Source organism: Chelon labrosus (genome assembly GCF_963514085.1).
Source record: "Chelon labrosus genome assembly, chromosome: 4".
Lineage (NCBI taxonomy): Eukaryota > Metazoa > Chordata > Actinopteri > Mugiliformes > Mugilidae > Chelon > Chelon labrosus.
Genome location: NC_140340.1, coordinates 9,088,713 through 9,099,933, shown reverse-complemented (window position 1 = coordinate 9,099,933; position 11,221 = coordinate 9,088,713). Strand labels below are relative to the sequence as shown.

At 41.4% G+C, this 11,221-nt stretch overlaps 1 protein-coding gene across 4 annotated transcripts in view; it reads left to right on the top strand.

Moving 5' to 3' along the window:
* Nucleotides 1–881: 881 nt before the first annotated feature.
* The window catches only part of rad18 (RAD18 E3 ubiquitin protein ligase), a 32,521-nt gene continuing 22,181 nt past the window's right edge, over nt 882–11,221 (top strand). For all 4 annotated transcript variants that reach the window (XM_084543355.1, XM_084543354.1, XM_084543352.1 and 1 more), the window contains exons 1-6: nt 882–1,664; nt 2,535–2,613; nt 3,743–3,804; nt 4,124–4,194; nt 9,547–9,977; nt 11,083–11,185. In XM_084543355.1, the coding sequence (XP_084399481.1) occupies nt 1,614–1,664; nt 2,535–2,613; nt 3,743–3,804; nt 4,124–4,194; nt 9,547–9,977; nt 11,083–11,185 (797 nt within the window). In that variant the 5' untranslated portion in view covers nt 882–1,613. The remainder of the gene's footprint in view (nt 1,665–2,534; nt 2,614–3,742; nt 3,805–4,123; nt 4,195–9,546; nt 9,978–11,082; nt 11,186–11,221) is intronic.

Here is an 11,221-nt window from a genome sequence, read left to right as displayed (position 1 = left end):
TTTTTCCTACTCTCACGGTCCTACTGGAGCAATTCACTGAACAGTTGTCATGGCAGCTGCTAATCATCATGCGGTCACATTCTGTTTCTACTGCGTCACTTAACAGACTGAAACAAAACTTCACAGAAAACCTAAAATGATTGAAACAGAAAAAAAATATCGATTGAAAAAAATATTTGACTTGTACTTTCGTGTTTACGTTTGTACTGCATGTACTGCAGCCAGCCACCAGGGGGCGCTCCACATGCTTTTGCTTCACTTTGGAGGAGCTTTAATAACATTCATATTTTTTACAGTCTATGGTACAGTACAGTGCACCCATTACAGGCAAAGTAGATTGCAATTTAAGAATGAAATATCTGGGTTGGAAAACTATTTTCAACTCCATTTAACCACTATATCACGAAGAGAAACGTCCAACAAGCAATAACTACTATGTCTCAATCCACTCAGACGAGGTTCGTGTTCCAAGTCATTTACTGTAATTGTTCGAAGTGACAAAATACAATATAAACACAGGGCATAATGAGAGGGGGTATTTGATAGGTTATTGTAGGCGTCTGGTAAGAGCTTACTGGTGTAAAGTTTCGTGGGGGAAAATATGCTGACTGTCTGCGTGTCTGTGCCTGAGGCCTCGAATATATCCTGTTAAACACTATTCAGTTTAAGGACAAGAATTATTAGCCGATAGCTTTCATTAATAACGACAACGTCCTCAAAACAACTGTCAAAGCAGCGCAGAACTGGTTATACCATTATTTTCCATGCTTACACTTATCATCCAGGATTATATGCAACCTGATCAACCGAGAAGAAGAGCAGGAAGGCTTTCATGGTGAAGGAATCGCAAGACAGTCAGCTGCTTTGGAATACCCATTTTCCACTCTCAGGTTTCCTGCGTGCGTGCTGACTATCTTTCCTTCAAGAGCTCCCTCGACTCGAACAAAAAAAATTCTTAATAGCTGCTTTGCTGTTTACTGAGGCTTCAGCAACTTCTGCTGCAAATGCTGCAGTCTTTGTAAAATTGCCCACACACGAACTGAATAATCACATATATAGTTAAACATCTGCTCACTCTCAATATTGTGTGCATGCATGACAGGGCTCACTACAGAATATTGGAACAGTTGGCAGATCAGCAGTTTAAAAACGAAAAGTGAGGCAAAAATATGAAACATATGAAACAAAATTAGATTTATTCGTTTATTTATTTTACTGATGTCATTCCTGTAGAAACATACTAACATTCATCCATTATTGTGTAGAGATTCAGGCTCAGTTGGCTGGTTGGTTTTGCTACGGTTCTAAATGATGACATTAAAGGCAGCATTCTTCTCTAATGTACATGTATATCTGATACTATATAATTTAAATAAACACACAGCTGGGACAGTTTTACTTGCAGCTATTACATACTTGTGGATAAGTGGAATTGAATTGCCAAGTACCAATCGAAGAAGAAGAAGAAGATGATGATGGAGACGAAGAAGAAGAAGGAGGAGGAGGGGTTAAATGACGTCAGACGTAGGCGTGCTCCGTCTGTTAGAGCGGGACACTGAAACGTAAAGTACTGTTGCTAAGTTTCTCCAAGATCAGCGCCTTGTTTCCCAGACATGGCCTGTCAGATAGAAGCGGATTTTCCTCCTGGACTTTCATGTCTTAAAGTAAGTTGCAGGTGTTTGTGTTTTACGGTCTGTACAGTGCAGTCTGTGTGGTTGACATGCCCGCGCTACCAGGTTTTAGCTGCTTACCCCAGCAGCTAATGCTAAGTCGTATCCATGAGATACACGCAGACGTTATCTAACGTTAAAAGGCAATTTGAATAAAAGCACAAAGCGCTGTAACCATCATGCAGCCTTGTATCCAAATTGATCGTTTGTTTATTATTAGCTGGTGAACCAACAGTTGCTAATGTAATGCTAGCTAGCCTTGTAGCTGCACTGCTGTAAACACATTCGTGCTTTAACTTGCAGTTAATCTAAGTTTTCATCATGGCACATCGGCTGCGTCAAACGGAATCCCGTCATCCTACCTAACGTTACTTAACCTTTAAAGTACGTTACACAAATCAATCAAAAAACGTATGGTTTGTGCTAACCCGCTAACTGATGCTAGCCCACCAAAACAGTTACCTAATCACGCCTAACTTGAGGTCAAACGAGGCGACTCAAACTCATTTTGGGGATGTTGCAGGGCGTAACATGACAAGCACTGACATGCTGTTTAATGTCAAATCTTGTGAAACACACCATTATCATATTAATCAATAAATCAATCGTGCGATCTGTTCGTCCCAGTGTGGTTGCTGAGTATGTCGTTACATGACCAAGGAAATAACCAATATTATACAGAAGAAAATATTTAGATTAGTCAATTTCGTTATTCTGATATGTGTATATCATTAAAAATGAAACTATGCATGCAAGAATTGTGGTCTGAATTGTTACATCTCATGCTAATTTAATTATTAATATGAATGTCAGGCTTTTTTTTATTTTTTTTTTTTAACCCACTGTGGTTTTTCTCTTCTACAGAATGTGGATGCCCTGCTCCGGTGTCCCATCTGCTTCGACTTCCTTAATATTTCAATGATGACTAAATGCTCGCACAATTGTAAGTAACAAGTAGAGCAGCTTTTATAATTGCTTCAATGCTAACTATTCTCATTTGGCAAAGCCATGTGAGCATGGTGTCGCTTGGTTCTTCAGCTGTCTCAGGCATGTCGTATTTCAGAACCCAGAAACACCCCACAGGTTTTAAGAGTCATCAACAAAGGCAAGGGAGGATCTTAAAAAAAAGATCCCAGTTGAATTTAGTGAAATAAAGGTCAGCAAGATGTAATCACACATAAATCATGTTAATTCAACTTGGTGGAACATATTTTCCCCTTTGTCATCCGTTCGCCTGCTGCCATGGCTCTAGGGTCCCCTCAGGGAGCCCCAGTGAATGCAAATCACTGGTGTTCTTGGAGGCAGGCCCATTGATTGACTTGCATAAACAAGCAAATTTGAGCTGAGAGCCATTTGGAGTAAAAAGAAAACAAAACACAAACACAGATGGAATCCCTCCTCGAGCACTAACAGAAAAAGCCGCTCACTTTATTGTGTTCAAAACTGTAGGGAGCTGTGCTCAACTGTTGGATGCGAGCAGACGAAAATATTTTACAAATAGCCAGAAGCACTTTGACAGCTGACAAAAATGCCGTATATTGCAGTCAGAAATTAATACCCACCTCATGAGAGGTTCTTTCCCATTTAGTTATATAATGTGTCTTAGGATTGGCATCATTGTCACCACAGGGTAAGAGAACAGTAACCATCAGAACATTCTGCCTTGGCGTTGTCTCTTTTCATTACATCACTTCAATGATTTCCCCGCTTAAGTTTTAAATGGATTAGTTAGACTTGAGTCAATGTTATAGTCTGCAAAGGGCAGATGGTTTCTCATATGCTCTGTAAGAAACATAGCGTGCGAGGGAAGGCAGTAAGTTGAAGCATGTTTTATATCGGGGTGGATGCATCTTTGCTTTTAATGTTTTCTGAATAATTTTGTGTCCATAGAATTGGCACAACAGACCCTCTTATATGTGGACGGAATACAGCGGCACACTAAAGAAGATTTTACTATTTTACTATATGTGTTGATTGGTCTAAAAAGTCTTTGATGAAAAAGAAAATGTCTATATACCTGTTGGCTAGCCGATTCAATGTGACATCAATTCTGTTTGCATTTTATTTTGCAGTTTGCTCCCTGTGCATCCGAAAATTTCTTTCCTATAAGCTGCAGTGTCCGGTTTGCAATGCAGTAAGTATGAATATGACTTGAATGTGTGATTCTAGTCCCAGGCTGCTTTTGTGTAACCGTGAAGATCTCTAACCCGGTGGGGATTAGAAACTTTGAGAAAATGAATCGGTTAATTGTTGAAATCATTTGTCCAGTGAGACTGTCTACTTCTCGCTTAGTATTAGTATTTCTCTGATTTTGTCCATTTCGTGCTGTTGAAAACTGAATAGCTTTGTGATCAACCTGTTGCAGACAAAGTGATTAATGGATCAGATCATTTCCAGAGTCGCTGATAGGGCCAGGCTTTCTTCATACAGTATCTGATTTGTTTTTCTTTCAGCAAATGACAGAACAAGATCTGAGGAACAACCGTTTGTTGGATGAGTTGGTCGTAAACTTTCAGGCTGCAAGGTAACATACGTCTTGTGACAAATACCTAGTAAACTGTCCTATTTCTCATGTATATATTAGGATTTTTCATGCAAAGTGCTCAGTCCATTGTCAGGAGCTGTTTTTCAAAACTGTGTTATCACACTGTATGAGAAACTTCACGATTTCGATGCAAATGAAATATTCAGCAAACATACATTTGTGAACTGTCGGCAGTGGGTCTTTTATTTATCATATAAGTCCTACCAGAATGTTTTCTGGCATTTTGCACACGAGTCGGGGAACAAGGACCTAAGCAATTCATTTTGCTTTCGACTTTCTTCGTACTTTCACTGATGGTGAAAGAGGACAGGTGAAAGAGCAAAAACAATAGCAGATCGGGAAGGTAGATTTACCGCCGCAATCCATTTAAAACCTGTTTACCACAAGGGCCGCTGCTACTCCTGAACATATCTCCAATTAGTTGTTTTTTTTTCCTTCATGGTTCTAAGACCTGACGAGAAAGTCGATTACCATGGTGATTTCGGGGGGCCCAGTTGTTATTGACAAGATTACAATATGTCCTCCAGCGGACCTATTTCAGTGTACTTCAATAAAACCTGCGCAGGAGAAATGCTTATAATTGCCCCCCCAGTAATCCATGTCTGATTTGGAGATTTTCTGTAAATCAAATGGGGATTTTGTTTTCATCAGCCGAGGTCCTTCAGGGTTCTGCTTGCGTTGCTCCTACCTTTCTGTTGTGTGGCTTTAGGGCTGATATGTTTTCATTACAACAGGATGCAGACATGGGGAGCAATGTCCCGGGCTGGGCCAGAGGAAATTTCTTGCTTCTTTGAATTCGAGTTTCTCCGTGACATTTGACACAGTGTTGGAATAACACTGCCTGCGAACAGATTGTCTGTTACTAGTAACACTGGCCACATGCTTTCAGTCAGAGGCATAGAGGTACAGTGGGTCATCCCGGGCTTTGAGATCTATTCCTTTAGTTTTTGGCTTTGAAACTTTCACTCACCATTTGACCTCCTCTCTGTATCCCTGTGTGTCTTATTTCTTTTTTAACTTAGAAATGGTAAAACAGAACAGACCTCTCCTACTGATGTGTTATGGATAATGAACTGTTGACAGAGATTAATAGAGACCGGTGTTGCAGCATAGATGAAAGTGAGTCATTGTCCCTGAAGGATGAATTGAAACTAGACTAAAACGCTCGGAATTCTTTCTCCAGCGTCTGTGCTGACGTCAGTAGAGCGTCTGAATGCTCTTATCTGTCGCTGAGCCATAATGTTTTGTCCCTTCCATCAGTCACGTCAATATTATCAACACTCTTAAAGGTCTCCCTTCAAACTGTGGACCTTTTTGATTGTCATCACTGTTGTTGAATGAGTGGATCACGCAGCTTCTCTTTCCTCCACTTTTTAATTTCCTGTTGTCTAGAATTGAGCGTCTGAAAATGTGATTCCTCGATAGGGACTCTGTCATACAGCGTGGCTTCTTGCGTCGTAGAAATGGTCTTGCAGCCGCAGTTTAGTTTGGGATTATTTCCTTTCCTGTGTCGTGAATACGCTGCTTTAAGAGACCGTTTTTGTGGACAGCTGGCAGTTTTGTGATTTTGGAGAACGATATTTAAAACACCTGCCCGTGTGCTTGATACATTTCCGTCCTTCGCGGGCCCACTCACAGTTCCCACTGTGATTGCGCCGCACCGTGTGGCTGATGGTCCTAATTTACTGCCATTAAACCAGAGGAGTACTTCTCTAGCACAGCATTAGCTGCTATCACAGGGCCGTGTGCACAGTGCATGTTTAATGCTACAGTAACCAGTTACCTTACCTCTCGGTTTTTTTGTTTGCTCCAGGGGAAATGGAGCTTGCGCGTTGATACATCGGGTACGTTGCCATTCAGTATGCTCACTCGCCAGTTCATTAGGTACACCAGTGAAAACAAAAACATTCTGATATAAAGGCCCCGCGCTTAATCTTTTCTAAATGAATTTGTTTAAGATATCTGAGAGAGCTGTTGATTCAATTCCTCCTCCGCAGTTAGATCACCGCCTGTCTTATTGTGTTTCAACATAAACTGAACATTATAACCGTCACGCGTGGGGATTCAAACCAGGACTATTATTATAGAATGCATTTGTTTTCAGCAGTGTTCCCTAATGTTTTGGCAAGTGAGTGCATGTTTGATCATCAGGGACAGGATATGTTTTACTATACCATCAGAGAATGGACGTGTGGACGTGTGGACATGGGCCTTCTGAGGGTGTCCTGTGGTGTCTGGGAACGGAATGTTGTTAGCGGGGGGCTTTGAGGGGAGGGGCCTCTGTGGATCATCCCACAGATACTTGATCAGTTTGGGATCTAGTGAATTTGGAGGCCAGGTCAACACCTTGTGCTGTTCTTTTTTTAGTTGTTCCTAAACTGTTTGTGTGTGTGTGCCTGTGTCAGGCTGCATCCTGCTGGGGATGGCTGCTGCCATCAAGGAGTGTCATTGCTATGAGGTGGGGGTGCCTGGTCTGGTCTAGGTTGGGTGCTACACGTCTAAGTAACATCCACACGAATGAATGCCAGGTCCAGAAGTTTCCCAGGAGTCATTGCTCTTGCACTTTAAAAGCCGATACTAATTACGAAAGTTTTAGTGGCAATCAATTAGATTTAACAGTTTTTAAATTAAATTAGGGCCTGGAATTTAAATAGATGGTATTGACTCACTTTTGGCTGTTTTGGTTACTCCAGGCCAAGCTCTACTCCGGGACTGTGCAGAATGCCAAAATATTTTATCTCCCCCATTTCCTCGTATGCTGTATTTAATGGTGAATATTTATTTTATAGAGACGACCGCCCTTCTCGGTGAACCGTAGAAGAACCTCATTTTGGAGAAAAAATAAATGAATGAAAAGTAAATGTACTAGGGGTGCATGATAATTATAGGTCCGATAATTATTGGCCCGATATCTGGAAATTATGACGTCATTCCGATAAGTCCGATATCATAACGAATGGCCCCGATAATATATAATATATGTTTTTGTCAGTACTGCAGTGTGAGTGGTTGTTTTAATCAATCGCTCCAACTCTCACATGAGACCTGAAGTGAATGCTGCGTTCAAGTGGCATCGGTATAATCGGAAAAACAACTTTCTAAAAAAAAAAAATTCATTAAAATACTCCCTCATGTCGGAAGACAACTCGTCAACTCCGTCATGATTCTGGTAGTAGCTGCCGTTACCCAGGATGTTAAACATAAACCACAGAAACATAAAAGGTCGGAAAAACGACTCTCAAACTGGGAACCGGGAACTTCCGTGAATCTTCCGCGAACTTCCTTGAATGCAGCACAACGTGCATACGTTTGTAAACAAACAGCATGGCGGCGGCGGTGGTGTTTCCGAGGATGACATTTCTCTGGCAGTTTGTAATAAATGTTTAAAGAAAGTGCCACGAGGTGGAAAAATCAGCACCAGCTTTAATACCTCGAACATGAAAAATCATTTGAAACATAGCCATCGATTCAGTGGGGTTTTGAAGGCGTATGGGGACGCCAGCGCGGCTTTTGCTCATTAGTCTTCCTCATCTTCAGGTATGTTATTGGTTATCGGTATCGGCCTTTGGAAGCGGAAAGTTATCGGTTATCGGTATCAGTTTTTAAAAAAAGTTAACAAGCATCCCTAAAATGTACCATGTGTTTGGTTGTAAAATCCAGACACTAATAATATTATGATCCAGTTTAAATTGTGCCATGAATTAGACCTATGATATTTGTCACTTTGAAGAAAAACGCCGCAAGAAAAGATACACTGATCAGACACAACATTATGACCGCTGACAGTGGAAGTAAATAACATTGACCATCTAGTTGCTCCCATTCTCAGAAGAGAAGAGTTCACTTACAGGAAAAAAAACTGTTTTACAGCAGCTTGAGCCATCAAATCGGAATAAATGTCTGTCCCAAAGTAACTATGGTGTAGTAGTTGGTTACTAATTTAAAAGCAAAGGTGTTGTTTCTCTATGGCAACAGCGATATACTTGGGAACCATTATATGTAGAGCCATTTAACATTCTAAAGTGATCCTGTTCTTTCTCAAATGAGGCAGAAACAGTTTCAACTGATGGATGTAAAATAAGCGGATAGTACTTGCATTATACAGATTGCGCTGAGTAACAGTGAACTCCCCATTAAAAGAAGACGGGCACGAGACCAAAACAAATACAAGCGAAACAAAAAATGGCTCCAGCAAAGACTGAGATCACCTGTGAAAAAAAAAAAAATGCTGGCTTTAATATATTTCCCCCTGACTGTGCACCATCTATGGGCCACGCTGGGTGGCGGTCTGTACTGTGGGAGGCGGAAGGCACAAACAGGCGAGGTGCTAATTACTCAGGCAGGCGTGCTGCTTACCGGGAAAGCACACCGTTTCTGACCGTCGGCGCCGTTGTCGTTTGTTTGTTCCGTGGCCAAAATGTCTGAGCCTTTGTTCGGTTGTGCATTCAAGTTATTAAGCGTGTGTGTATAGATCGGCTGAGGTCACAAAGCCTTTGGATTATTGAAGTTGAGGATTGTGAATAAATGTTTGGTGCAACTGCATAGACGTCTTCATCACGAGTCTCATTCAGTGGATCCGCCGCGGAAAAGGACGCGCCCTCAGTGGCTTATAGGTTTGCTATAGTTACTACAGTCTTTTCACACATTTTTTTTTTTTTTTTTTTTAGGCTAGTAATAGTCGCACCTGAGTGAAGGCAGTGTTACAGGTGAATTGTAATAGGAGAGCATATTTCTGTAAGATCTCTCTTGGGGTGGGGTTTCCACATCACGTTTCTGTAAAGCCACTTTGGTGTGTGTGTGTGTGTGTGTGACTGTGCGTGGACCCGCTCTTGCGTGGACAGTACGCACAAATAAGTTTTAAATATGGAAAGCAGCAGAACATCACACACCTCATTGGTTCCGTTTTATTGCCAAGCAATGGCCCAGCCGCAGTTTGTTTGCTTTCCACATTTCCAAGACCGTGGCCAAAGTGTCTCCTTTCACGAGCTCGGGAGAAAAAAAAGGGATAATTGAGCAGGTGCGGTTTAACGGCGAAGGGCTCGCTTTAATGTCAGCAGCATTTACTGGCGCAAAATCAAAGAAAGTAAAGTGGCAGACATTATTTAAATGGGGCCCTTCAGTCGATTCACTATAATATATTTCACTACTGAGAACAATAATTTTGTGCAATTATTTTTTTTTATTTGTTTGTTTGTTGTTATTTTTTTTAGGTTAATAATTTGTTGTTTTGTGAGAGGAGCAAAACATGCTAGTCCGTTCATTATAATGTAGCACTCCAAATGAGTCATGGTGGTCCAAATCATAAACTTTTGCCTCTCTTCTTTTTTTCAGGCAACAGTTGTCAAAAGCAAACTTTGACTCTCCTCCGATCTCGCCGAAGACGCCTTCTTCAGCCGTCAAATGTAAAACTCCCAGAGAGGGTGGCCTGAAGTGTAACGGCTCCGTTCTGAGTACCTTTTTCCAAAAGAAGCCCAAAACGCCTCCCGGTAAAAAAACCCAGCAAGACAGTTCTGACACGCACTCGGTTGTGACGGGGGAAATACCAGCCGCGCGGACGCAAAATGCAAATGCCGCTGACCTACATTCAGGGAAAGCTCAGCTTGCAGTGGTTGTGAAGGAAGAACCGATGGATGTTCAGGACTTACCTGCCCAGGGTTTGGTGGCTGTCAAGCAGGAGGACGCAGCCTCGCACAGTATTGGCACTGGGACTGAGAGGGCGCATTCCTCGTCACCATCTCAAGACGTAAAGCCCGTAATAAAAGGTGAACACATTTTACCCGCAGCGTTAAGAGCAATGCATCACCCACAAACTCATAATCTCATTTATTCACAATCATCAGGCTACAGAATCTAATCAAAAGGCTCATACATTACGTTCGATCATTGTCAGATTAGTTTTATGTCTCTTGAACCGCTTCATCAAACGGAAAAGAAATGACTTCAACCCCGTGTCCAACACCTTGAAAAGTCTGAACAAAAACAGAATTAAAAGTTAGATGTTAAATAACACAAAGACAACATATCAAATGTTGAAAATGAATTATTAATATTATTCTAATTCTGTAATGGATGACTGATCTCGACTGCAGGGAAGTGTAGCACCTGTAGTCTTTGTTGTTGTACATGCACAGTGCGGTTTGGTATCGACACAAGCGAGGCCTTCCGTCTGGATAGTGGCAGATGTTGCTCAGAAACCTGTGTATTCTAAATTGTATACCATTAATGGTGCCCTCACATATTCTCCGCGCAAGTTAACCGTGCCACGTGCGCCGGTGCGCCATCGTGCCATCACAGATGCAGGCTTTTAAGCTGTGCATTGATAATAAGCCAGATGGTTGCTCTCCTCCCCAAGCGGAATGCCACGACGTCCACAATTTCCGAGAATGTAACACTTAATATTAATTGAGACAAGTTTTCCACTTTCCAGAACCCAGAGAAGGCAGCAGGGTTTCTGGATCTTGTCAATGCACGTTTTTTTTTTTTTATTCTTCTTTGATGTTTAGATATTCTTAAACTTTCCTTGGTTTGGATATTCCATTACACCGAACAATAGGCTAACTAGTTTTGTCTTGTGGCAAAGAAGCTTTTACTTAGAGTGGTGATGGGTTGATTGTGTTCTTTTTGTATCTTTTCTATGTCTGTGCCATTACCAAGATCTGATAATTAATGGAAATGAATGGGGTTAAAACACACAAACAAACAAGAAGACTGTTTGACTTTTAAATTAGTTTGATTTGAATTCTAAACATAGGCATTGTGCCGGTATAATGAGGTGTGAAATGCAATGCTTTTCACAGCAAAAACGGAGCTTAAGAGGTTAATAACTTTGTCTTATGTGTCTGATTTGATTTTTTTTATTTATTCCAGTGGAGTGCCCTGTGTGTTCTGTGAGTGTCTCGGAGCTCTTTATCAACAAGCATCTAGATGCGTGTCTTTCCAGCGGAGAGAAGAAAGAAAGCCTGAGGAGGAGGTAAAACACCCACTTGACTAATCACTTCCGTGGAAG